At 46.3% G+C, this 27891-nt stretch overlaps 1 protein-coding gene across 3 annotated transcripts; it reads right to left on the bottom strand.

Annotated features, from left to right (window-relative positions):
* PTPN6 (protein tyrosine phosphatase non-receptor type 6) lies at positions 1 to 27890 on the bottom strand. Of its 3 annotated transcripts, none has more exons than XM_043964951.1 (16): positions 27757 to 27887; positions 18524 to 18646; positions 18068 to 18262; positions 14954 to 15143; positions 14503 to 14619; positions 14251 to 14364; positions 10351 to 10447; positions 9987 to 10066; positions 9461 to 9610; positions 7727 to 7858; positions 7399 to 7553; positions 2492 to 2559; positions 2119 to 2270; positions 1911 to 2005; positions 789 to 921; positions 1 to 563 (listed from the first exon to the last, which is right to left on the bottom strand). In XM_043964951.1, the coding sequence occupies exons 1-15, from the start codon at positions 27768 to 27770 to the stop codon at positions 807 to 809; spliced, it is 1797 nt and encodes a 598-aa protein (XP_043820886.1). In that variant the 5' UTR covers positions 27771 to 27887; the 3' UTR covers positions 1 to 563; positions 789 to 806. The 3 variants fall into 3 exon arrangements, with proteins under 3 accessions (XP_043820886.1, XP_043820887.1, XP_043820888.1); XM_043964952.1 differs by lacking the exon at positions 27757 to 27887 and adding an exon at positions 18798 to 18938; XM_043964953.1 differs by lacking the exons at positions 1 to 563; positions 789 to 921; positions 1911 to 2005; positions 2119 to 2270; positions 2492 to 2559 and having other exon boundaries at positions 7395 to 7553; positions 27757 to 27890.
* Position 27891: the final 1 nt, after the last annotated feature.

The following is a 27891-nucleotide window of genomic DNA, read 5'->3' as shown; positions in this document are numbered from 1 at the left end:
TTTGTAAGTTATTTATTGATTAAAAATATTAAGCAGTACAGGGCATGTGTAGATCTCTGGGAACTCCGCTAGAGGCATCTGACAAGCCGACAAAGATACAGTCTAGTATTTGAGTCCAGCCATCTCTGTCTTTAATCAGTCTTCCCTTTCATTTCTGGTCAAAGTCTCTTTCTGTTTCTTGTTCTCAGTTTCTATCTCTGTCACCCTTTCTGGATGTCTAATTACAAAGAGATTCCCCCCCCCCATTCTCCCCTTTTCCATTACATCCCTTCCACACATACCCCAGAGGAACACAGAGTGAAATATGGGGCTTTATTTACAAGGATAGGGGATTGCTTGGATCCCCTTGGCTTCCATGGGCTATGTACAGTGACCAGTACAGTGTACATGTACAGTGTAGGCAAGGGGTGGGGGGTGGGGGTGGAGGTAAAGCTATTAAATTAGAAAAGGGTCAATTGAAAGGGGGGGGAGGCCAAGGAATAAATACCCACATGGGAGGAGGGGGAGAAGAGATTATGTCCTAAGTCGCTGGAAGTAGACATCCTCTGGTGTTTGGGATCAGGCTGCAGAGAAAGAAGGGAAGGTGGGAGTGAGGGGCCACAGGCAGGAGCCTCAGGGAAGCAGTTGGGGAAGTGGACGGTGTGGGGAGGGGTAGAGGAAGATTTATTTGGGAAAACAGGGGCAAGGGCACGGGGTTGGGGTGAAGGTAGAAGGGCAGTCCTGGAGAATGGAGCGCACACAGGTGGCTAGTGGTGGTGACCGCAGCAGGGCATTGTGGGAAATATTACCATGGGATCCCTACGCGGTCATTTCTTCTTCAGGGAACCTTTGCTCTTCTCCTTTTCCGCTGACCGCTGTTTCTTCATCTTGTCCTCCTTCTTAGTCTTCCCCTGCACGTTCTCATACACATCCTCCCGGTGTCTGCAGCAGCAGAGGGGTGGGCAGACAGTCATGGAGGGGAAGGCAGGGAGAGGAACAGGAAGAAGGGAGGGTAGAGGTTGCCTCGGGGCCGGAGAGATGGGCAAGACCCAGCCAGGCGCCCGTCCGGGAGGGCTGCAGGTTCAGAATCCTCGCAGAGTGGGGGCGGGGAGGCTGGTGATACTCCTGCCCCTCCTAGGATTAACAAGCCTGCCAACCGCCCTGGACTTTAACCCCCCTGACTTTGTAACTCAAGTCCTTCATTCAGTCCGAGCTGGGGACGAGGGAGGGGGAGGAGTCCAGGAAGGCAGAGTTCCTCCTAGCCAGCCCTAACTGATCTCGGGCAGGGGATTGAAGAACTTGGCAGAAGCCTCCGGGGGCCCAGCTCGGCCACTCACTAGCCTGTGGTTTGAGCTAGGGAACCTGTTTCATAATCTGTAAAAATGAGGGGGGTTGGCCTAAGGAATCTCCAAGACCCCTTTCCAGTTTAAAAGAAAAATGCATGACTAAGTGACTGCAACAGTGTAAATGGAAAGAAGTTTTCTTAAAGGGGACTGAAACTGAATGCTGTGTAAAATGAGAGCAGCCAAGGTCGGTCCTGGACCGAAGCTGAAAAAAATGTCCTCGGCTCCCTTCTTGGAAGAGGAGGAGGATGCGGGGTGGGGGTGGGGCTGAAGGGGGTGGGACACGGCATATATAGAAATACAGGCAGACATGATTGGTTTTGCTCCCTTGCTTCTCCCTCCTCTCCCCCACCTCCTCTCCTCGGCTCTTTCTTTTTTAATCTTTTGCTTTTTTTTTTTTAAATAAAGGATATCCCTTTGTATGGGGAAGGGGAAGGGCAATGTTCAGAGATCAATAAGATTTTTTGAAAGCCTACATGGCCTATATGACTACTCTTCCCTCAGACAATGTTTAACCTCAGCCCATGGAAAAGAAGAAGTTGTGTTGGTGAAGGTCACACACAGTTGGAGGGAAGGAGAATCACTCACTTTGAGGAGGTCCGGAAGGCCTTGGCATGGGTGTTCTTCATAGCAGGAGGGTACCCAATGTTCCCATACTCGGACTCCACCTGGCCCTTCTGGGACTGGAGAAGAGAGGAGGGAGAATGGGGGTCACGGCCAGGCTAAGTTTAACCCTCTCCACCCTCCAAAGTAGCCAGCTCCGCCTCAGACCATGGTCCCGCCTCGCCATCCCTACCTGCATGACTTCTAGTTTCTTCTTGGTGGTCTCAATGAACTGTGCGATAGCCACATAGATGAACTTGTACTGGGCCTCTGTCTGTACCATCCCTGAACGCTGGGCCCGAACCATCTGAATGGTTTTCTGGATGTCGATGTCACAGTCCAGACCTGGGATGTAGAAGGATAGCCCATCATTGGTCAGGGTCCTTCCCCTTAGCATAACCCGGGCCCTCTTCATCACAGAAAGGCGTTATCTGGGCATTGGGGTACTTTAGATTCAACTAGGGCTGAGGAGGGTGATGAAAAGGGGAAGTAAGTCATATGAGACGGATGATATTCCTACTTCTCCCCGGGAAAACCAGTTCCTTGTCCTTCTTCTTCCCCCTCACCTTTCGTGGAGATGGCTTCCATGATCATGTCAATAACAATAATGGTCCCGGTCCGTCCAATGCCAGCGCTGGGGAGAAGGGGAAAGTGGGGGAATCAAAGATCGGGGGGGGGGTGTTCAGTCAGCTTTGGGGTAGTGGTGATCCCGGCTGCCCACTGGCACTGAACAGGAACAGAAGAGAGGTTTGAGGGACACAGAGACGGTAGCCACTGTTGAGGGTCGAAGAGGTAGGGGCTAGGGAGCAGCTAGGTGGCGCAGTGGATAGAGCACCGGCCCTGGAGTCAGGAGGACCTGAGTTCAAATCCAGCCTCAGACACTTAACACTTGATAGCTGTGTAACCCTGGGCAAGTCACTTAACCCCAATTGCCTCACTTAAAAAAAAAAAGAAAAGAAAAGGTAGGGGCTAGGTTTATGGCTGTGCTTCTGACCAGACCTCCTTCCCCCTTCCCCAAGTCCTCTGGAGGTGATCCTCTGCTCTGTTCTCATTTGATCTCAGTCTCCCAGGCCCCTTACAATTGTTTCTCTCTTTCCAGGCATGATCTAAGTCAGAGATTCAACATTTTCAGGGAAGAAAGTGAGCATATTCATGGTCTAATTCTTAGACTCCTTCCTTCTTGCTTCCTCTTAATTTCAGTTAAGCCTGATTTTAGTGAGGTCTGCAACCTGATTTCATTTAAAATATATATATATATGTATGTATATATACACACATATACATGTGTATATATGTGCACGCATATATGTATATGTGCATATACACACATATACATACATATACACATATACATACATTTACACACACACACATATGGATTTGAAGAGACCTTAGAGGTCACCTAGTCCTTTATTTTATTTTTTGTACCAGACTTGTGATTTCATTTTGTTGGTATGGGGAGGACTTTCTACTGAGGAAACTCCTCTACCAATGCAGGGGGACACCCACTCTATAACCTATAACCTCTTTTTTTTTTTTAAAGGCAATTGGGCTTAAGTGACTTGCCCAGGGTCACACAGCTAGTAAGTGTCGGAGGCTGGATTTGAACTCAGGTTCTCCTGACTCCAGGCCTGGCAATCTATCCACTTCATCACCTAGCTGTCCCCAATTCATAAATTTATCTCAACTTTGTACTTGCTCTAGTGCCTAGCACAGGATGTGCTCAACATATATGTTTTTGTTTTTGTTTTTTGGGGTGAGGCAATTGGGGTTAAGTGACTTGCCCAAGGTCACACAGCTGGTAAGTGTTAAGTGTCTGAGGCCGGATTTGAACTCAGGTACTCCTGACTCCAGGGCTGGTGCTCTATCCACTGCGCCACCTAGCTGCCCCAACACATATGTTTTATTAATAATAAAAACCTAGAGAATCACTTAAAACATTTTACAGATGGCCTTATATCCATTTTCCAACTGAAGCCTCACAACAAGCGAGAGAAGACAGTATTGCACCTATAATGCTTATTTTAGTTATGGAGAAAACTGAGGTTCAGGGAAGTGTCCAGAGTCACACTTCCTGACTTCAGTCCAGCAGGCTATCCACTTAAGCACACAACTCTCTCTAATTTAAAGATGAACTCATTTGTTTTAACCCACAAAGAAACCAAGTCCACACCCTGTTCTCTCCTAGTTCTTTCAGTCCTCCCCAGCCTCTCCTTTCTGGTCTGTGCAGAAGCTGCCCTGTTGCTAGCCCTGGCATCCCACTTCAGCTCCAAAGCTTTCCCTCCCCTAGCCTCAGTACTTTTTTTTTTTGCAGGGCAATGAGGGTTAAGTGACTTGCCCAGGGTCACACAGCTAGTAAGTGTCAAGTGTCTGAGGTAACCTCAGTACTCTTAATGAATTTCCCCTTCCCCAGGTCTCCTCACCAGCCCTCCACTCTGCCCCATTTCACCACCGGGTTCCTTGGCCCTTTCCTCTCCTTGTGTTCTGCCTTTGGGAATTGCTTTGGGGATTTCTCCTCATGAAAATCTCATTTTCCCTTCTGTCCCCAAACCCTCAGGAGAAGGCCGCTCTTTGCAGGCAGTATGGGTTGATGGGAGAGAAGGCTGCATTGGGCATCCAGAAGCCCTGAGCTCTGGTGAAGGGGCAGAGAGCAAGGATAGGACATCCCTACTCAACACCATTCCTCCTCTCTAACTTTGGGGAGGACACCCTTCCCCAGGAACGTCAGAAGCCAGGGGTTTAGGCTCCCAGTCCCTGCCCCCATCCTACTAGGTCTGTCAAGTTGGTGGCTTGAGTCACACTGTCTAATTTCAAAGCTGGCTTGTCAAAAATAACTTCACCCACTTCCTTCCTGAAATGTCTAAATAAAGACTATGGGGATTTTGAGAAGTTTGGTCCAGGGAACTGGCAGGAATAGTGGCTTGTAGGTAGGCTGCTTTTCCCCTTGCCCAGAGGATGCCCAAAGATCCCCTCACTGATGAGGGCTGGGGTCCGGATCCCTGTGGCCAAACCTGTGGTGTCCACAGACAAATGTCAGCCCCATGCCACAGGTCCTGGGTCCCTCCCCCTTTCTTCCTATGACCATCATCCCTCCACCCCCACCCCGACTTCTCATAGGAAGTGAAAGCAGAGAAATCATATAACCCCCACAGTCTGGGGCACAACGTGGGGTTCAGCACTGACTAAATTAGTTTAGGCAAAATCCATTCCAGTTCTTCCTCATCTCCTGCCCAATTATAGTTAGACCTCAAGCCTGATTTCTTAGTAACATCTTAGAGATTCAAATCCCTCCTTTTACAGAGAATACGGGAGACCCAATTCAATTCAATTCAATTCAATCCCACAAACACTTAAGTGCCAACTACATGCAAGGTACAGGGGATATGAGAACAAAAATAGAAACAACAACCAAAAAAATAGTCCCTGCCTTCAAGGAGTTGACACTCTACTGGCAGAGCTGTACTGTGCTTTGCTTAAGACTACACAATTAAAATAAAAAATAGATAGATAGATAGATAAAAAATAAAGACTACACAATTAATAAACAGCTGAGCTGGCACCATGACCTAGGAAGGTACTCCACATTCTAAGTCCAAGGCTGATTTTTTTGTTTTTTTGGCTCCTACTAATGTCTCTCTTTCAGGCCCTAAGTCAAGAGATAGAGTCCATAGCTGGAGGAACCCACTGTTACACAATTCTGTTTCAACCCAGCACAGCATCTCATCAAGAATGAGAACAGTAACCAGAAAGTCTCCTGGGGAAGTCATTCAACACACTTCTCACACGGAGTCACAGTATAAAGTATACCAGATATAGTGTGGGAGAACCTGGGCTCAAAACTTGGTTCTGCTACTTACTGACTGTGTAACCTTGGGCAAGTCACTTAACTTTTCGGAGACTCAGTTTCCTTGTCTGTTAAAAATGAATGAGGGGGGGCAGCTAGGTGGTGCAGTGGATAGAGCACCAGCCTTGGATTCAGGAGGACCTGAGTTCAAATTAGACCTCAGACACTTAACACTTACTAGCTGTGTGACTCTGGGCAAGTCACTTAACCCCCATTGTCCTGAAAAAAAAAAATGAATGAGAGGGCTTGACCCAATCAACTCTAAGATCCTTTTGAGCTCTAAAGCTAAACCTAATGACCTCTGAGGTCCTTTTCAACCCTCAGTCTTACATTTCCACCAGTCAGTAACTAGGGTCAATGATAATTTGGCTCTTCTGGGGAACAATTCTCCCTTTTCCCTGCGAAGTCCAGACTGAGAAGACCTAGGGTATGGCTAAGCACACAAAGCAAGTCCTGGGGCTTTAACAGAAATTCAGAAAAGACAATGGTATGAACTTACAGCGCTGACAACTTCAGAGAAAAGGATGAAGAGAGCAGTGGTCAAGCAGGAGCAAGTCCTTCAGAAAAAGCAAGGGTTTGTCTTGGAAAGGATGAGTCAAGTGAGTCCCCAAGCTCTGGGTTATAAGATTTAGCACTAGAATGGCTCCTAGACACCATTGGGTATCCCCTCATCATTTTATAGCTATTACTTCTAAGATCTAGAGCTAGCATGGGCTTGTGGGTAGAGAACTGGCCTCTGAACCTAGATTTGAGTCCTGACTGATCCATTCAGGTCATGTGAACTCTGGAGAAGTCACTGAACTCCCTAGCTTTTTTTTTCCTTTTTCTTCTTCTTCTTCTTCTTCTTCTTCTTCTTCTTCTTCTTCTTCTTCTTCTTCTTCTTCTTCTTCTTCTTCTTTGGTGGGGCAATGAGGGTTAAGTGACTCTCCCAAGGTCACACAGCTACTAAAGGTCAGATGTCTGAGATTGGATTTGAACTCAGGTCCTCCTGAATCCAGAGCCAGTGCGCCACCTAACTGCCCCTCCTAGATTTCTATAGAATCCCTTTGTTGTTGTTCTCATTTGTATATGGAAATGGCTGTATTTATTGATGATCTTTAAGTTCACAATGAAAAATGTTTTTTTAAAATGAAGTCATTCAAATCTCAAAGGTATGGGCAATTCTCTAAGGCTAGCAAGGCAGCTGCTGGCCTGAATTGGTGGAAGAAGCTTCATCGTTGAGTTCCCTATCACAGATGAAGGCCAAACCTCTCCCCCAAGAAACCAGGACTGGAGTTCTGAATTTGTGGCCTCCTAAGGGCTCTGTGGATGAATTTCAGGGGGTCCATGACACAGAAGAGGTTAAGAACCTCTGCTGGGGTCAAATACAAATCCCTCTGCTTGGCACTGCCAGTCTCCCATGTCTGGCACATACTCCTTCTAGACTTCTGCCTCACGGAATCTCTGTTTCCCTCCCAGGCTAGCTTAAGGACCTCCTCCTAATGTCCTGCTTCCCCTCCCAGTCCTTCCCCACCCCCAATAATCTCGTACTTTTTTTCTCTGTACTTATAGATACGAAGGAGCGGGCAGGTGGGAAGAAGAAGGGGTGCTCTTTGAGGAAGCACAGGGTGGAGTTTCATCTCATCTCACCTGCAGTGCACTATGATAGGCCCTGCATGGGGCAGACTCTCCTGTCGCTGGTTGATCTGGTCCAGGAAGCTGAGGACACCTCCAGGTTCACTGGGCACCCCATGGTCAGGCCAGCTCAGGTACTGGTAGTGCCAGATCTTCCTCACCAAGTTCCCCTGGGCAGGGCATTGGGAGTATTGGCACCCATTCCCCTTGCTCTCATCATTTGCAAGGATGCCACAATCTTTACCCTCCCCACTCCCTCTTGGTAAGGACCCTTGAAGGTTGAGCAGGTACCCAAGTCTTCCACCCCAACTGTGCAGAGAGACCCTGTGCTAGTGTAACTTACATTGTCCAGGGGGGAGACCTGCAGGCACCGGACTTTATACTCAGGGGTGTCATGCTCCTTGCAATTGAGAACAGAGTATAGGCCATATGACCTTTGGCTCCCAACTTCAGGCCAGTAAGGGACACACTTGTTCTGGAAGGGGAGAAATGGCAGTGAAAAAAAGATGGAGAGGAAATAAGAGGAAGGAGAAGAGATGGATGGAGCAGGATTTAATAGAACTAACTAAAATTTAATCAAGTATCTACTATGACTACATGAAAGGAACAGCCTGGTACCATGCAAATGGTGTTGGTCTGGAAGTCAGAAGTTCAAGAGGTAAGTTGAGGTTAAACTATTTTCAAGGTCTCTTTCAGATCTAAATATTTTATGATTCTAAGTGCTGTGGAAAATAAAACAATGGCACAGCCCTTGTCCTCAAGAGGCTTACAATCTACTAAGAGGAGATTGGAAGGGTGTGACACTATCTTGCTGCCAACAGGCATCAGACCTGGGATGTCACTGTTTCATCCTTGCTAGATAACCCTGGTGTGATCAACCAGAGGGCAAGACGTTATTGTGAGGAAGGAAGGAGACATGAAGAAGAGGTAAGCCCCCACCCTAATTGGATGATAGGAATTGTGTTAGAGGGATTGGGTTGTCCCAAACTGGCACAAACCATCCCATTTGGGGCACAAAAGACCCAAGTTTTCATCCTTACTCTTCTACTAATAAACTGAGCCATTGATGGACTTCAATGTTTTCATCTGCAAAATGACAGAATTGGATTAGGTCAGTGTTTCCCAAACCAGACCAAATCAAATTCTATTTAGGATCTGTATGTGTCCTAGATTCTCCACCTGATGGATCAGGGAAAGAAGAACCTGGCAGAGGAGATGCCCTGGAAAGGCCACTGACTAGAAGTTTTATATAAAAGACAATGTTAAGGAATAGATTCAGATAAAACATTTAGCTAGCAAAATTATTCCTAAGAATAGATTCTTATGCTTACTTTAACTCTTGCTCCAAATGGTATTTCTACATCTTACATCTTCTAGGAACTAGTTATATAGGGTTTTTTTTGTTTTTTTTTTTTTAGTGAGGCAATTGGGGACAAGTGACTTGCCCAGGGTCACACAGCCAGCAAGTGTTAAGTGTCTGAAGCCGGATTTGAACTCAGGTACTCCTGACTCCAGAGCCGGCGCTCCATCCACCGCGCCACCCAGCTGCCCCTATATAGTTATATTTTGGTAATAAAGGTTAATAAAAATATCTCTCAGATAAATAATTAATGAGTTCTCTACCCGGGACTAATCTCTCCTCCACAATGTTGTATTTCTCAAGAGCTCAGATATTAAATACAGGAAGCAAGGGGGTAGACTTGTGGACAAATATGGTAGAGGAGAGGGGAGTGAGAAGGAAGGAGGAAGAGAAGAGAAAAATGAGAGGTCCACTTTTTAAAGGTCCACTTTTTATGAAATCAGGATTTAGGATAGTAAAAGTTTTATAGACCCATAAAAATTTCATTTGGGGTAGCTGCCAAATTTCAGCTAGTGCAACTGCCTGGTTTTAGGTAATTTTTCTGATGCCCTCTAGCTCTGAGGTCTCTCATTTTAGACACCATTTGGGAAATAGTCAGACCTAAGTGAGGTTGAGAGGGGAGGAGAGGTCATGAAGTGAGAGAAGAGAGCTGAGGAGAAGGGAAAAGAGGGAAGGAGCAGAGGAGGAGAGTCGCTTTTCCAGGGGAATGTGACATACCCGACCTTTCTCTACTTCCCGGGTGGTCATGACGATAACTTGTGAGTTCTCCTGCCACACCATCTGCCAAAAGTCATTAACTGTGGCATCTAAACAGCCTTGGCTGGCGATGTAGACCTTGGCATTTTCATCGGCACTCACCAGCTGGTTCTGAGCTCGAGGACAGACAAACCAATTAGTCCATTAGATTGTGAACTCCTTGAGGGCACGGATTGTCTTTTGCCTCTCTGTATCCCTGGAGCTTAGCATGGTGCGTGCGTGGCATCTAGTAAGCGCTTTATGAAATGCTTGTGCACTGACGTATCTCCAGAGACGTAGAATCCCATCACTCTAACCTCACCCACCCCATCCCTTAACACATGAAGCTTCTATGCCCACATCTTCATCAGCATTTCTATTTGTCCTGGTCTGTCTATACTGTCTCCCCCCATCAGTCCATGAACACCCTGAGGATAAAGACCCATCCCTGCACCTCCTCCTTCCTCCATATCCCCAGACTTCATCTAGACTAGGAGCTACCACTGACCTTGACATAATTAGCGTTGATGTAATCAGACCCTGGGATGTTGCTGTCTCGATCTTGCAGGATCACCCTGGTGTGATCAACTATAGAAGACATATTGGGAGGAAGTGAGGAGTGAAGAGGAATTGGGCTAGAAGGATTGGGTTGCCCTAAATCCCCACCTCTCTGCCTCACCGCTCTGATTTTATCTGGTCAGTGACAGAATAAAGGAGCAGGGGTCCCACAGAGGAGACTTGGAGACCTTAGAGGGGGCTTGAGACCCAGTGGGAGAAGGAATGACTGTGGGCCTAACGGGATGAATGGGAGGACCGGAGGCTTTAAGACTGAAGAAGGAGCTAAAAGTTCCATGCTAACGATGGGCTCTCACAAGGGAGGATGTTCTTATATCGGTTCTTGCTCTTATTCTCAGGTCTCTGCCCTTCATGCCGGTCATACAAGTTCTTCACTTCCTGCTTCTGAAGACCCTAGGAGGTGAGGAGAGAAAGGGCTTTAGCCTGTGGGGCAGGAGGAAGAAAATGGGCCAGAAAGACAGATGCTGAAATAAGCCAAACTATAGAGAAATAAAGAGAGAAGCAGAGAATGGGGAAAAGGAAAAGACAAAAGACAAACAACCCTAGACTGGAGGTCTGAGCCAAGAATCTGGGACTACAAAAGCCTGCATGAAGACACTAAATTTGATGGACTAGCTGCCCGAAGATGTGGCATGAATGGATGGATAGATAGATGGATGAATAAATATTTATTAAGTTCCTACTATATGCCAGAAAAGAGGCATTGGGATGTAGTAACAAAGATCTGCCCTTTGAGTCAGGAAGACCTGTGTGACCCAGAGAAATCACTTGGACACTCAGCGCTCAGGCTATAAAGACAACAAATTTCAGAGTACCAGCTGATGGATATTTTTTTGTTGTTGTTGTTCAATTGTTTTTTAGTCATGTCCAATTCTTCATGCCTCCATTTGGGATTTTCTTAGCAAAGATATTGGAGTGGTTTCCTATTTCCTTCTCCAACGCATTTGACAGATAAGGAAACTGAGGCAAACAGAGTTAAATGACTTGCCCAGGGTCACACAGCTAGTGTCTGAGGCCAGATTTGAACTCCAGGCCCAGAACTCTATCCACTGTACTACCTAGCCACCTTTGATTGATATTAGTCGAAGGAATTCCTCACTGGAAGTTCCTTACACAGTAAAATCACAAGTAAGGTAAAAAAGCATATGCTGGGGACAGGAGAAAGGTGGGGAACAGCAGAGGTGGGTCTTCAATCTATCCTCTACACACCTGTCAAAAGAATCTTCCTAAGGCACAGGTCTAACTTCACTTATTCAAAAAACATTCAGTGGCTCTCCATTGCCTCTAGGCATCTAAGATCTTCCCCAATCTGCTCCCTTGTCTCCTTTATCTACATCCCTTCTTGAGATTCCAGGCTAACTAGACTACTTGTCATTTCCCAGACATCTCTTCTCTGCCTCTTAGAATTTCTATCTCCCTTTTAATCTGAGCTCAGATGCCACTGAATCCCTCCATGTTTCTTTCTTTTTTCTTTCTTTCTTTCTTTCTTTTTTTTTTTGCGGGCAATGGGGGTTAAATGACTTGCCCAGGGCCACACAGCTAGTAAGTGTCTGAGGCCAGATTTGAACTCAGGTACTCCTGAATCCAAGGCCGGTGCTTTATCCACTGCGCCACTTAGCCGCCCCCATCCCTCCAATTTTTAACGCTTCCTAGGCCCACAGATATGAAGGCATTTCCTGCCTTGGAGAAGCTGGGGAAGAAAACACACAAAAAAATCTATAGGTAGATACCAAAATAGACACAGAATCATTGGGGGAGGGAGACACCAGTAGCTCAGAGTGGAAGGACAGGAATCAGGAAAAACTTCATGTATAACTCTGGGTAAGTAACTTAATCTTCTTGTGGTCTCAGTTTCCTCTTCTGTAAGGAGATAGGGTTGAACTGGTTGGCCTTGGAGGTCTCATCCATGAGGCTATGTCATGTGCAGAAGGTGACGCCTCATCTGAGCCTTGAAGTAAATGTGAGGGTGAAGAGGAAGAGAATCCCAAGCATAGGAGCCATTATAAAGGTATGCAGGCAGGTGATGGAGTGTGGTGTATGTGAGCATCACCAAAGAGGCTGGTATGGCTGGACTGTAAGGTGAATGAAGAGGAGCTGAGGGGGGCGTTCTGCTAAATATTTAACAACTGGCTCTCTGGGAGGGGGGATGTGTATACAGTACACACTTTTAAGTCTAATCCACAGTACAAACATCATCTTTATCACTTTTTAAAGACTAAACAATTAATAAAGCAAGCCTGGATTTGTAGCAGTGCTTATGCTGAAAATTTAACAATCAGCTCCCAGAACCAGTGGTATGGGCTGGCTCCAGGATACCCCTGGGAGTAATATTAGTACAATGAAGATGGGAAGATAGATTAAGGTCAGGCTGTGAAGGGCTTCAAATGCCAAACAGATGAGTTAAATTTGATCCTGCAGGTAGCGAGATGTGTGGAGCCGGAGAATGATATGATCAGAGCTGTGCTTTAGGAAAACCACTTTGGCAAGTCTGTGGAGGATGGATTGGAGCAGGGAAACCAATGAGGAGACTATTGAAATGGTTTAGGTGAGGGGGTGTTAAGACCTGAACCAGGTGGTGTAGTGATAGAGAGCTGGACCTAGTTGTGTGACCCTGGACAAAGGTTAGTCTGTTTCCTCATCTATCTATCTATCTATCTATCTATCTATCTATCTATCTATCTATCTATCTATCTATCTATCTATTCACCCATCCTTTCTTCCTTACATCCAACCATTCGTCCATCCATCTATCTGTCCATCCATCCATCCATCAATAGGGGATCATAACAGTACCTACCTTGCAGGGTTGTTTTCGAGGATCAAATGAGTTAATAAATATCAAGCACTTTGCAAACCTTAAAGTGCTTTTTAAATGTGAGTATGATAGAAGAAATATATGAGTAGATAGAAGAAACAGATGCAAGAAATGTGCAGGTAGAAGCAATTGACTGTATACATGGAGTGAAGAAGAGAACAAGCCCTCTTCTCTCATCTTTCCAATTTTCTTACACCGCATCCCCCCCCCCCCCGCCCAGGTACTCTTTGTCCTGGCTTTCCTAGCTTTCTTCAAATCCCAGTTACCATGCCATCTTCTCCCAATCCCCTTCAATTCTAGTGCCTTCCCCCGTCCTATTTTCAATTTATCTCGAATCTATAGCTTGTTTGTACGTATCTGTTGGCATGTCATCTGTCCTATTAGATTGTAAGCTCCTTGGGGGGCTGGGACCGGTTTTTGTCTTTCTTTGTATGTCTAATGCTTAAAAGAGTGCCTGGCACATAGTAGGTGCTCCATAAATGTTTATTGACTATTGGCCATTGGTGACACCTTGGTTACAAACCTGGGTGACCAGAAGGATGGAGGTGCTCTCAACAGTCATAGGAAAATTTGGAAGAGGTGAGGGTTTGGGGGAAAGATAACAGAGCTCTGTTTTGGACATATGAATTTCAGATGCCGTCATGACATCCACTTTGAAATGTCTAACAGGGAGTTGGTAATGGATAACTAATAAAGTCCATGGCTAGTTATATAAGCCTAGAAGTCATCAGCCCAGAGATGATCATTAAAGTAATGTGAGTGGGTGAGGTCACTGAGAGAAAGTATTAATAAAGAAGAGGGGGGCAGCTAGGTGGCGCAGTGGATAAAGCACCGGCCCTGGATTCAGGAGTTCCTGAGTTCAAATCCGGCCTCAGACACTTGACACTTTACTAGCTGTGTGACCCTGGGCAAGTCACTTAACCCCCATTGCCCTGCAAAAAAAAAAAGAAAGAAAAAGAAGAGAACAAGGCTCCAGACAGAGCCTGAGGAACAGCCGTGAATGGCACAATGGGCCTTGCAAACAATAGGCACTTTGTACATTTTGTCCAATTGTACAGTCAGGACTCCAGGGAGAGTAACTCACAGGGCACAGAAGTTCCCAGTCCTGGGGTAGCTAGGTGGCACAGTGGATAGAGCACTGGCCCTATTTGAACTCAGGAGTACCTGAGGAGTACCTGAGTTCAAATCTGGCCTCAGATACTTGACACTTACTAGCTGTGGGACCCTGGGCAAGTCACTTAACCCCAACTGCCTCACTAAAAAAAAATAAAAAATTTTTAAAAAATTTTTTAAAAATTAAAAAACAAACCCAGAAGTTCCCAGTCCTGTCTGGGGCACCACAATACCTACTCTGTTCACCAGCTCTATCTGGGACACTCACCTCAAACTCCTCCCAGAATCCAGCCTTGGAGGTTTCTTCTGCCTGCTGTTTCTTGTTCAACTCCAGCACCCGGTTCTCTATGTCAGCTGCATTCACTCTTGTGGCATAATATGGCTGGGGGGATGTGGGGAGAAAATTGGACCGGGGAAAGGAGAGTGAGTCTGAGTCAGGGAATCCACAGGCCTGAGGCAGAGCCGGGGAATCTGGAAATCAGGGGGCAGGTGCAGACACAGGGGAGAGCCCTCTGCTCACCTGCCGCAGGTAGACAAAGGTACCAGAGGCCTCCTCGATTCCTGTCTTCTTGAAATGCTCCACCAGGTCCGTGAGGCTGTCGAAGGTCTCGGAGCCACCCACTGTGTAACGGCTGGCCTAAGAGACCCAAGTCAAAGGTGTGAGGGTGGGAAGTGAGAGGAAGAGGGAAAGAAGCCCCAAGTCCTGTCCAGGCTCGCTTCGGAGGACAAAGCCGTCTTCTTGATCTCCTTATCCTCCTCTCCCTGACCCACCAGTCCTAATCCTGAAACTCTAGGCCCTACCTCCACATGGCAGCAATGCTGGGGGTAAGATAGGGCATTTTCCTGCTATTTTTTTGAGAAAGCAACTCATTCAGACTCTTTTTAGATGAGAGGATGGGGACCGCCGACTAACCCCTTGGCACCCTGGGGCCCCAGCCCTTGTTCCCTACCTGGTGCTGTGTTCATCTCACCTCACACATCACTTTGATGTGAGTGACCCTGAGTGGGGAGCCCAGCCCTGCCTTGGGCTGGTCACTGAGCACAGACAGCACAAAATCACCAGGCTGGCTCAGGCTCTCACGAACCAGGAATGTCCAGGGTTCACCCTTGGCCTGAAGCAATGTCTCAGCCTGTGCTCCAGACATATGGCCGTGGTACCACCTGATTGGACAGAATAAGGGAGGGAAGCAGAGGAGGAATGGGATCAGACACAGTGGGGAGACTCAGACCCGGGAAAAGGACAAGAGTCAGGAAGACGGAAAGTAGGAGAGACTGAGAGAGACAAAACATCAGATTAGGAAACAGAGATGAGGACACTCAGACTGAGCTAGAGATGATGGGAAGTCGGCTAACAGGAGATGAACAAAGATGGAGCAACGAAGCTATCAGCAGAAATGGTAGATTCAACAACTTAACAATTGTTTATTGTCAAGCGCTTTCTGGGTGCCAAGATCATAGTAATCTCTGTCAAATAAATTGACATTAGGAAAGACAGGAAGTTACATGAGGAACAAAGTCCTGGGAGACAGTCCCAGGGCAGATGAGAAGAGACAGTGGCACATTGAGTCTGGTGCCAAGGATGGAGGGGATGACACGGAGGACCCCAAGATGCCATCACAGTGCAGAGAGGGAGGGGCCAGGGGCTGCAGGTTTGAGAGGTCAGGAGAGAAAGCAGAACTGGAACCTTTCCCCAACATCCCCTCAACTCCCCCCCACAACCTGTTCCCTAGAGGAAACAGTTAACCCCAGGGCTGCCCGGCCCCACAGGAAAACACGTGATGGAAAAAGCAAAAAGCTCCCTCTGGGGAGAGAGTGAGAAGTGAGGTTTCTTCAGCTTGGGGGGGATGAAGGGGGGTAGAGATTTTCCAACCGCAGGGATGATGGGGTGGGGGGGAGGGTAGGACAGACAGTCTTCAGAAAAAGAAGTTATTTTTTTCAATGCTGGCCTAGAGGAGGCTGGGGCCTCAGTGACCACTGACCTAAGAGCCCAAAGGCTTTCTCTCCAGTCCCCACCGCCCACCCCCACTGATAAGCCAAGAGGACTCTGCTCCAGCAGCAGACCTGGTGCCCCGGAATAAAGAGGAAGGGGCTCTAAAGTCTGGTCCCCCACCTCCAACAACAGGATGAGGAAGTGTCCATGCAAATACTGACTTGCCCACAGTTCAGTGATCAAGTACTGAGCGGACAGATGCAAATTCCCAAGGGAAACCAATTTGAAGAGAAAGGGGAGGAAAGGGAAGAGGAGGGTGGTGAGGAAGGTCATTGGAGTAAACTCCCTTTTCTACTCGGAAAGCGCCTGAGTGAATACTTCTTGGAATAACTCAGGCATCCAGGTTGTGGGGTGACCAGCCCCTCACCCATAACTCTTTGAAGCTCTCCCTCCATCTGGTATTTGTTCAAATCCAGTCCCTTCACTATCCCCCAGATCTTTGGCTCTGCCCTAGCTTCTTAGAATTTTTTTTTTTACAGGGCAATGAGGGTTAAGTGACTTGCCCAGGGTTACACAGCTAGTAAGTGTCAAGCATCTGAGGTTGGATTTGAACTTAGGTCCTCCTGAACCCAAGGCTGGTGCTTTATCCACTGTGCCACCTAGCTGTCCCCCTGCCCTAGCTTCTTAATTCCTTTTCTCACACCCCTTGACCCCAGTCCATCTGCCACCATCGTTCCCATGGCTGACTCAAAGTCTTCTCTGTTGAGTTCCTCCATAGCACTCACTGCTTCTGGACTTCATGACCCAGTCTCCCCCATCCCCACCTCCCACCCCTGTGTCCTGTGTAGATGCTAGGTTGGGATGGGAAGGAGGACTAAAGGAACATGGTGGGTGTGTTTCAAAAAAAAAAGTTTCAACCAACAGAGAAGGGGCACTGTGGGATTACAAAGGAAGGAGGAAAACGCTGAAATCAGGTACCAAGTCTGAAACTTCCCTGCTTAGAGATGAAGACCCTAAAAAAGTAGTGAATAATAGCGATGGCATTCTCTGGGACTGTTCTTAGCCCTATCCTAAATCAATAGTTTAAATCAATGACTTGGAACAATGGCATAGAAAGCCTACTTGGCTAATTGACAGATAATGTATAACTGACAAGAATAGCTAGTATGATAACAGAAACAAGATTCAATACATGCTGACCAACTGGTTGCACAAGCAAAGGACAAGTCAACATGACTTGGCAGAAGCTAATGTGAAAAGACCTGGATATTTCAGTTGATTGCAAGCTTAATTTCAGAATCACAAAATCTTAGATTTGGGAAGGAGTCCAACCAATACCTAAACACAAATGCTTTCTACAACACACCCAACAGATGGTCATCTGGCCTTCCTCAAAGACCTCCAGTGACCATGAACACTGTGATGCAGTTGTTTTTAAAAATCTAATGCAAAATTAATAAAAGTGCAGTATCTGGACTGAGAGAGGAGATATTTCCTCTGTACCCTGATCAGGCCAAATCTGGTATATGGCCATCAATTCTAGACACTACATTTTTTTTACAAGGGGCACTGATAAATGTGGATTATAAACCATGGCAGATGAGAAAAAATTAACATTAACTGGAGATATTTAGGCCGGAGAAGAGAAGACAAGACTGGGGGAGAATACGCTGTCATGTGGAAAAAGAAATCCATGCATTTCATGTAACTTCAGATCTCAGAACAAGTAGCAATAGATGGAAGTTACAAGGTGGGTTTGGGTCCAAAAGAAAAAGAACTTTCTAGAAAGAACTAGAGCCATCCATCAATGAAATGCCTTCATCTGGAGGTAATTAAGTGTCCAGTTGGAAGGCTGATGGCCATCTGCCAGGCATGCTGCAGGAGGGATTCTTGAATTGGATGGAAGGTGGTGGAGTAGGACAGGGGAGTTTTCCTGATGTCCCATTAGACTCACCTCTCATTAGGGTTCAAGACCCCCTTACTAAGAGTCAAGGATCAAGGCTAACCTCACCTTTCAGTAGGGTTAAGAAGTCAGGGGTGACAAAATTTTATTGTAAAAAAAGAATGTTGAAAACTATCTTTATGTGAAATTGGAAAAGTAAAATACTATTTACAAAATTTTTAAAAAAGAATTTAGGGGTGAAGGTTGCCTCACCTCTCCGTGGTGGGGTCAGAGCAGTTGAGCGGGTATTTGAGGTGGATAATGGTGCCATCTCGGTCCTGTAGGACACCCTGCTGTTGAGTGTAATACTCCACCAGCTCTGTCAATGTTGCAAACTTCTCTCCTCCATAGAGATCGTAGAAATCCCCTGAATTCTGGATGCGGATGTGGGTCACTTGGTCCCCTACCCTGTGGGATACCAACCAGGAACAGTGAGAACAGGAGCAGAAATGGGAAAGGCAAAAGAAGACACAGGGCTAGGACAAAACCAGCCGGTTTAGTCTGGGAGCAGGGGCAGCCTAGAGGCCTGAGGGTTTCATTCAGGGTGGCACAAACCCTGGGGAGCCCTAAGGGACATCGCACAGAGAGGGAGGTAGCCCGGAGGAGATGAGACCAAGGAATGAAGGGCCTGGGCAGAGTCCCCAGGGGAAAAGGAAGAAGGGCACCGACCTGACGGAGAGGGAAAAGTCTCCCTGGTTCTTCCGGCTGGGCCGGGCCAAGAAACTCCCATGAACCCCACGGCCCTTCAGCAGAGTCTCAGCATCCAGCCCGCTGAGATCTCGGTGGAACCACCTGTGGAAGGAACACAGCTGGGGACGAGGGCCACAAGAAGGGCGGACAGGTGCTGTCCAGAGCACTCAGCCTCCCTTTTCTAGGCATCAGGGAGCACCTGCTCCTCTCCTGGTCCCTCCCATCCCCAGCATCCTGTGCCCTGGGTCCTTACCTCACCATCCTGGACAGACTAGGCTGATGGGTGAGGAGGGAGGACAGTGTAGACTGGCCCAGGACAGGGCTCGGAGCTCTCCCCTGGTACCAAGAGCCCCTCCTTGCACTGGCCCCTGGCTCCCAGAGGCACCACTAGTACAGGGCAGCTGGGGGGGAGGCGGGGACAGGAAGGGGCGAGGCCAGACCCCCAGAGGGAACTCACTTCTACTTCTCCTTTTCTAGACGCGCTGAGAAAGCAGAGCCTGCTAGTGGGGGGGGGGGGCGGCTTACACAAGCTGGTGATTTCTGAATACACTTGGAGCATGTTGTGCACACGAATACACACGTGTGATGGCAACATGAACACAAAAACAGGCAGGCTCATGCGCATACCTGCATACAGAGACCACACACGTGACCTCACAAGCTCATGTGCATAGAAGACAATTCATCTGACAGAGGAACCAGGGACTTCCAACACTTCTCTCCTCCCCTCCTCCAATTCCCTCCTCCATCTTGATTGCTCTTATGGGCTGACCCCCTGCCCATGCTCATGAAGGGAAAGATAAACAGTCACCCCAAAAGATAACCCAGGCTCCATCTCCCCAAGGAGAGCAGGGGCATGGAAAGAAGAGGCCAGAGTAGAGGCCTCTTTCCCAGGGCAGGGCCTGAGAAATGATAAGAGGAGTCTTCTTGCCACACCAAGGAGTGGAAGTAGAAAAGATGGCAGGACAATCTCTGGGTGGCCCTCTGGGTAGTGCCTGGTTGTGCTCCCCAAATACGAACCAGGCCAGATGGCTGCCCCAGAAGGGAAACTTTGGTAAGGAGGGCCAGGTAAGCGACAGAACCCGAGAACCCTGCCTTCTGCAGGCCGCCGGCCTCCAGACTGTCAGAGGAGGTCCTAGCTTTCTAGCTGGGCATACTTTCCCCAAGAAGCTCTCTGGGTTTCCAGAGAAAAGATGGGTAGGAGCATAAAAGGCTAAAGAATAGAGCTTGGGGCCTCCCAATGGCTAATAGTCATTTTAATTACTTATTTTAATTCCTGCCAGTCATTCTTCCCAAAGCAACCCAGTGAAATGGATAGAGCTGTAGCTTTGGAATCAAGAGGCTTGGTGCCAAATGCCAACTGAATTGCCAACTTCCTTCCTTCCTTCATTTGTCAATTCAGGCAAATCACCTGGGACTGGCATCTCTGGGGCTCACTCTCCTTACCTGTAAAAAATAAAGGGCTTGGGGGCGGCTAGGTGGCGCAGTGGATAAAGCACTGGCCCTGGATTCAGGAGTACCTGAGTTCAAATCCGGCCTCAGACACTTGACACGTACTAACTGTGTGACCCTGGGCAAGTCACTTAACCCCCATTGCCCCTCAAAAAAAAATAAAATAAAGGGCTTGAGGGGCAGCTAGGTGGTCCCTGAAGTCAGGAGGACCTGAGTTCAAATCCAGCCTCAGACACTTGACACGTATTAGCTATGTGACCCTGGGCAAGTCACTTAACGCCAACTGCCTCACCAAAAAACAACAACAAAAAATGAAGGGATTGGAAGAGTGAGTTCTAAGGTCCCTTCCAGGGAAGCATTGCCAGTCCTCTTGACCTATATCTTGGACTCAGATGGCTCTGGAGGAGAGAGTGAGGCTGGTGACTTTGTACAACCCTCCCTCGTTTCAATCCAATTCACTCACAAATCATGACATCACCTTCTTGATGTCATTGGTCCTCTTTGAAAATGAAGGACAAACAACAATGACACCATGTTCCCCTGATCCAGAATATGTTCTCCCTCCTCATGCTTGGCCCCCTACTCTGGAACTCTTGGTACTGTGGGAAGGATGTGGCCGATCAGCAAATGGTGAAGAAAACGTAATTCCCACCACCATCAAGAAAACTCTAGTCTGGGAAAGAAACTGATCCAGAGCATCCCAGGTTTCAGGGAGCCCGGCAGGACGAGGAGATTGGGACAGGAGGCCAAAGGCTATACTGTCTCTGCTGCTTATGGACAGAAAGAGAAGAGAAGGGAAGAGAAAGGAAGGGAAGGGAAGTGCTGCCTTTGAAAGACTAGGTTCACCCCAGTGAGAAAAGGGTCAGGTTGGGAGCACATATAGAGATTCACACACAAGGTCATAAGCACACTGCAATATTCAGATACCTAGAACACACACCAATATCACCATTCCCATTGGCTTATAGACCTGAGCTAGGACTCAGTGCTAATGAATTCTCAGTTAGTCAACAAGCATGAATTAAGTTCTTCCTGTGTGTCAGGCACATTGCTGAGCTAGGAATAGAAAGAAAGGCAAACCAACTGTCCGTTCATGGAGCTCCCATTCTGAACAACATAGAGAAAGACTAGGTATTTACAAGGCAGATGTCAGATCATCTCCCAGGGAAGGAGGCTGGGGGAGCAGGGCAAGGTCTTCAGGAAAAGGTGGGATTTGAGTTGAGACCTAAAGTAAGCCAGGGAAAATAAAAGATGGAAGTGAAGAGGGAGAACTTTCTGGGCAGGCTGACACTGAAACAAAGAGTTCAAGGAAAAGCAAAGTGTTCACAGAGTTGGTAAAAGTGAGTTAAGTGTTAAGAAGATAGGAAGACAACCAGTTGTGAAGGACATTTAAGGCCAAAAGGAGGATTTTATGCTTGATTCTATCTACTTCATCACCTAGCTGCCCCTTTATGCTTGATTCTAGGGGTAATAGGGGGACACTGAAGTTTATTGACTGAGGGTAGGAAGTGGGGATGACATGGTAAAATGTGCACTTTAGAGAAATCACTTTGGGAGGATGGTTTAGAGTGGAACTTGAGGTAGGAAGACCTATTAGAAATCTACTGTTGGGGCAAAGAGGTGGCGCAGTGGATAGAGCACTGGCCCTGGATTCAGGGAGGCCTGAGTTCAGATCCACCTCAGACACTTAACACTTACTAGCTGTGTGACCCTGGGGAAGTCACTTAACCCTCATTGCCCTGCAAAAAAAGAAAGAAAAGAAGGAAGGGAAGGGAAGGGAAGGGAAGGGAAGGGAAGGGAAGGGAAGGGAAGGGAAGGGAAGGGAAGGGAAGGGAAGGGAAGGGAAGGGAAGGGAAGGGAAGGGAAGGGAAGGGAAGGGAAGGGAAGGGAAGGGAAGGGAAGGGAAGGAAGGGAAGGGAAGGGAAGGGAAGGGAAGGGAAGGGAAGGGAAGGGAAGGGAAGGGAAGGGAAGGGAAGGGAAGGGAAGGGAAGGGAAGGGAAGGGAAGGGAAGGAAGGAAAGGAAAGGAAAGGAAAGGAAAGGAAAGGAAAGGAAAGGAAAGGAAAGGAAAGGAAAGGAAAGGAAAGGAAAGGAAAGGAAAGGAAAGGAAAGGAAAGGAAAGGAAAGGAAAGGAAAGGAATCTGCTGTAAATAGTCCAGGCAAATTCTGGAAAGCATTTTGGAACTCTGCCCAGAAGTTACTAAACTGTGTATACCCTTTGACCCAGAGATAACAGTATAAGGCTTATGCTGAAATGAGCAAAACCAAGAAGGAACATTGTACACAGTAACAGCAATATTGTTTTAAGAAGATGACTGAGTAAATAAGTCATTTTGAGTATTATAAGTACCCAAGTTGGGGCAGCTAGGTGGTGCAGTGAATAAAGCACGGACCCTGGATTCGGGAGGAACTGAGTTCAAATCCAGCCTCAGACACTTGACACTTACTAGCTGTGTGACCCTGGGCAAGTCACTTAACCCCAATTGCCTTGCCAAAAAAAAAAAAAAAGTACCCAAGTTAACTATAAAGGACATATGAAGATGCTACCTGCATCCAGAGAAAGAAATGATAAATAGAAGTATGTACAGAAGAATTTTACATACATATATACCTATTTGTGAATGGTGGCTATTTCTGGGTGAGGGTGGGGAAGAAAAAAGAGGAAAAAAAGAAATCTACACGATAACTTTGTTGTATATTTAAAAGGAATAGCAAATTGAACATAGTAGATTTGCAGTTTCATGTGCAATCATCTTTTTATTGTGCTATTTTATGGAAATGTTTATTTTATTTCATAAATTAAAAATAATATAAATTAAAAAAAAGAAATCAAAGAGATACAAAAACAAAATTACCTACAAAATTTTTAAAATTATAGTTGATTATAGCAACAACAACAACAAAAAAGGAAAGGACCCATATGTACAGAAATATTTAAAGCAGCTCTTTTTCTAATAGCAAAGAGCTGGAAATTAAAAGATGCCCAACAATTGGAGAGTGGATAAATGAATTACAGCATGTGAATACTATTTTGCCATTAAAATTATGAAAAGAAAACCAAAACAAAAAAATTATGAAAGAGAATGATTTATGGAAACCTGGAAAGACTTGTATCAATTGATGCGAGGAAAACTAGGAGAAAAATATTTATAAAAACAAGACTGGGGGGTGCAGCTAGGTGGAGCAGTGGATAAAGCACCAACCCTGGATTCAGGAGAACCTGAGTTCAAATGTGCTGTCAGAAACTTGACACTAGCTGTGTGACCCTGGGCAAGTCACTTAACCCTCATTGCCCTGCCCGAAAAAACCCCACCAAAAACCAACAATTAAAAAAAACCAAAACACAAGATTGTAAAGACAACTCAGAAGGACTTAAGAACACCGATTACCTCAATGACTAACCATGATTCCAGGGGATCAAATGTGCTTCCCACCTCCCCACATTTTTTTACATGCCCAACATAGGAACTTGTTTTACTTGACTATGCATATTCATAACAAAGGTTTTGTTTTTCTTCTCCCTGCCAATGGGGGTTTGAGAGGGAGAGAAAGTAAATACTTATTAATTGAAAAAATTAAATACCAGCAGTCTAGGTAAGAGATGATGAGGGCCTAAACAAGGGAGATAACTATGTGAGTGAAGAGAAGGGGATGTATGTGAGTGGTGTCATAAAGGCAGAAATAATAAATTTTGACAATATATTGGATATTTGGGGTGAGTGTGAGTGAGGATTTGAGAATGATATTGAGGTGTCAAGCCTGGGTCACTGGGATGATGGTGATACCTTTCACAGGAATAAGGAAGTTGGGAAGAGGGAAAGATAATTGAGTTCTGTTTTAGACATCTTCAATTTGGGTTGTTCGTTTGGAGATGCAGGATTGGAGGACTGTCCAAAAGGCAGTTAGTTAGTTGGTGATTCAGGACTGAAACTCAGGAAAGAGATTAAGGCTAGATAAATAGATCTGATAATCATCTCTATAGAGAAATTAAGTAAACATGGTGGTTGATCAGAACACCAAGCGAGAAAATATAGAGGGAAGAGAGAAGTGGGCCCAGTTAAGAGAATCTTGGGGAAACACCCACAGCTAGTAGGCAGAACATTTCTGAAGATCTAGCAAAGGAGACTGAGAAGGATTCATCACAAAAGTAGGAAGGTGATCCAGAAAGAGCACCATGCAAAAAAAACCAAAACAAAACAAGGAAGAATTGAGAATCCAGGAAGGTGCTTGACAGTATTCAAGGTTGTAGAGAGGTCAAAAGGGATGAAGATTGAAAGGAGACCATTAGACTGGGCAGATAGGTGATCTTTGGTAACATTGGAGAAAACGGTTTCACTGACTGATGAGATCCAAAGTCAGATGAGATGAGAAGTGGAGGCGAAGATTTTTTTTTTTTAAGGATAGGAGAGACATGGGCATATTGTTGGCAGTGGTGAGCAGCCAGTAAGTAAAAAGGGGAAGACTGAAGATTAGAAAGATATTGGGGGGCAGCTAGGTGGCAAAGTGGACAAAGCACCAGTCCTGGATTCAGGAGGACCTGAGTTCAAATTCAGACTCAGACACTTCACACGTACTACTTGTGTGACCCTGGGCAAGTCACTTAATCCTCATTGCCCCCCCCCCAAAAAAGATATGGGGGACGATAGTGAAAACAATTTGCTAGAGAAGACCAGAGGGGATCGGGTCAAAGATGCATGTGGAGGGGTTAACTTGGACAAGGAGAAGGACTACCTTTTTTTAGGAGGCAATCAGGGTTAAGTGACTTGCCCAGGATCATACAGTTAGTAAATGTTTGAAGCAGGATTTGAATTCAGATCCTCCTGGCTCCAGAGATGAAGCTCTATCTATTTCACCACCTAGCTGCCTCAGGGCTACCTGTTCATGCTAGTGATGAAAGAGGAGATAGTGGAGGGAAGATGACTGAGTGATCTGAGAAGATGAGGAAGGGGTGAGTGAATAGCCTCAATTTGGGGGCTGATATATGAGGTCAGGTCCTCACCTGAGGAGAAGACAGGGGTGTGTTGTAAGAGACTTGAGGAGGGATGAAAAGCTTTGGAACAACCACGGGAGAGGATGGAAAAGTGAATTGGTTAGGGAATCATCAAAGGATTGCCTTGCTGCAGTGAGGGCCCGCTGAGGTTTGCATAACATAAATTTGTAGTATATCATGCAGTTAGGGGGTAGACTGAATCTTTATTTGGAGGAATTCATTCTTGTCTTCTCACTCTCTACATCACATATACAATGAGTTGTTAAGTCTTCTCTTCTCTTCTTTAATATATCTCAGCATCCATCCCCTCCTCTCAATTCACACCAAACTCTTCATTTCCTCTCACCTGGACTATTGCAACAGCCTCTTAATTAGCCTCCCTGCCTTATGTTTCCTCTTCTGTTTTCCAATCCACCCTCAACAAGCTTCTAAAGTGATATACCTAGAACTCAGGTATGATCTGAGGTTACTCCCCTGCTCAAGGAACTTCAATCACTCTCTACTGCCTCCAGGACTCTGACATTTACAACCGGACTCTAGCCTACCTTTCCAAGCTAATTACACATGACTCCTCTCAACACACTCTTACAGTGCAGTCAAACTGGGCTTCTTACTATTCTTTTTTTGTTTTGTTTTGTTTTGTTTTGTTTTTTAGTAAGGCAATTGGGGTTAAGTGACTTGCCCAGGGTCACACAGCTAGTAAGTGTTAAGTGTCTGAGGCCGGATTTGAACTCAGGTACTCCTGACTCCAGGGCCGGTGCTTTATCCACTGCGCCACCTAGCTGCCCCCTTACTATTCTTAACATTCAATTCTCATTACATTCCACCTCCCATCTCTAAGTCTGGAATATACTCCTTCACCTACATCTCTTACAATTCACAGTTCCCTTCAGAGACATCAGCTTAAAACTGAGCTCTTTCCCTCTACCACCCTCTACCCCCAGCTGCTAGCACTATTCTAAAGCCCTGTGGGGAGGGAAGGAAAATTGTGTTTAATTTAAATATATTTTCCATTTTTCTATATGTTGTTTCCTCTCTTAGAATTGGCTCTTTGAGCCAATCCTTTCTCTTCTGTCTTTGCATCCCTAACTTCTAGAGCCCTTTGGCCATCTGGTGAAACCTCTGGACACCTCCTCAGAATAATGTTTTTAAAGATATAAAATACACAAAATGACAGAAGAAATATCATTATAATTTCTTTAAAGTTCAGAGACCATTGGTTAAGATCCCTAGTACTGGGGGCAGCTAGATGGCACAGTGGTAAAGCACTGGCCCTGGATTCAGGAGTACCTGAGTTCAAATCCGGCCTCAGACACTTGACACTTACTAGCTGCGTGACCCTGGACAAGTCACTTAACCCTCATTGCCCCACCAAAAAAAAGAAAGAAAGAAAGAAAAGAAAAGATCCCTAGTACTGGGAACTAAATAAATGCTTATTGACAGATGATTCTGTAGCAAATATATAGTGTCAACAAAGATTTTTTTTGAGGGGAGGAAGAGAATATGCAGAAAACAATGATCCCAGAAGGTTGACTAGGTGACAGAGTGTATGGAAGTTGCATCAGGGGAAGGGAATAAGTAGTTCTCTAGTGCCTACTACATGCTGGCACTTCACGAATATTATCTCATTTGATCCTCACAACAGCACTGTAAGGCAGGTGCTATTATTAACCCCATTTTATAGATGATGAAACCAAAACAGGGGTTAAGTGACTTGCTCAGGATCTCATAGCCAGTAACTGCTTGAGGTAACATTTGAATTCAGGTCTTCCTGACTAGTCCTGAAGCTCTATCTTCGGTGCTGCCTAGCTCACTCTCTGAAAAGAGGGAAGAGACCGGAGGCAGGGAAATTGTTTCAATACAAAAATGAGAACAAGGGACTGGATTCTCGTAGTGATATTGGGAGAGAGTGGAGATACAGTATGATGATTTTAGAGACTTCCTCTGGGTTCCTCTCAGGCAAGTGGTTCTGGATCAAATTTTCCGTCTTTATCGCCCTCTTCAAGAACTTATAACAGTGCTATGTATTCAATAGGTGCACAATACATATTTGTTGAATTTTTTTAAAGAGGAAGTTGAATTTAGGGGACGGTTTCAGGTGGAGGTGTCCAGGAAGCAATTAGAGATGTCGGGTTGGAGATGAGGGCCTGGAATAGAGAATTGAGAGGCTGGGGTGGGGGGGTGGGGGAGGCAAAAGTTGCACCAGTGAGAATGAATGGATGGATGGGCGATGGCTTCCAAGAAGAAGCCGTAGAAAAATAAAATCAGGAACTTAAGTGCTTGAGTGCTGAGAAACACATTTGGGGAAAGGAATAGGAAGTCGTACCTGCAAAAAGATGTCACGGACGCCACCAAAGTTAGGATAGATAGTCCCCACCCCACCCTACCCCCAAGCTCTAGGTGAGTGAACCTTGAAGTTCGGGGACCTTTGTTTCGGAGGTCGGGGTGGGGAGAGGTAAATCTGGGCAGAGAGTCAGAGGAGTTGTGGGAATATAAACCTCTCTGAGCAAAAATCCAACTTCCCCTTTCCTTTTCCCCGAATAAAATGTTCTAGTACAAAGCACAGTAGCTAACTAATGCCCATTCCGTGCTGGCCACCACCACCACCACTAGGAAAATGAAGACCTGCCCCCTCCCCACCCCCTAGCTCCTGGATTCCTCTTCCTCCTCCCCTTTCTGGGTGACCCACCTTACCTCCCTTGCTCCATCGATTCTAACAGTACTAAGGCCCTAATGGTAAAAGGTGGAGGGATCCAGGGCTGGGGGACTTACCCCGAGGACAGCATCTCCCCCAACGGCTGGGTCAGAGTGGGAAGCCACAGACCGGGGAGTCACTGAGCTCAGTGATTAGCACAGCCCACGCAGGTTTGTCTGTCCAGGTAAGGAATGAAACTCCGAAAAACTGAT

The sequence above is a fragment of the Dromiciops gliroides genome, chromosome 5 (assembly GCF_019393635.1).
Source record: "Dromiciops gliroides isolate mDroGli1 chromosome 5, mDroGli1.pri, whole genome shotgun sequence".
In the NCBI taxonomy this organism is placed as follows: Eukaryota; Metazoa; Chordata; class Mammalia; order Microbiotheria; family Microbiotheriidae; genus Dromiciops; species Dromiciops gliroides.
This window is presented reverse-complemented; position numbering and strand designations above follow the sequence as displayed.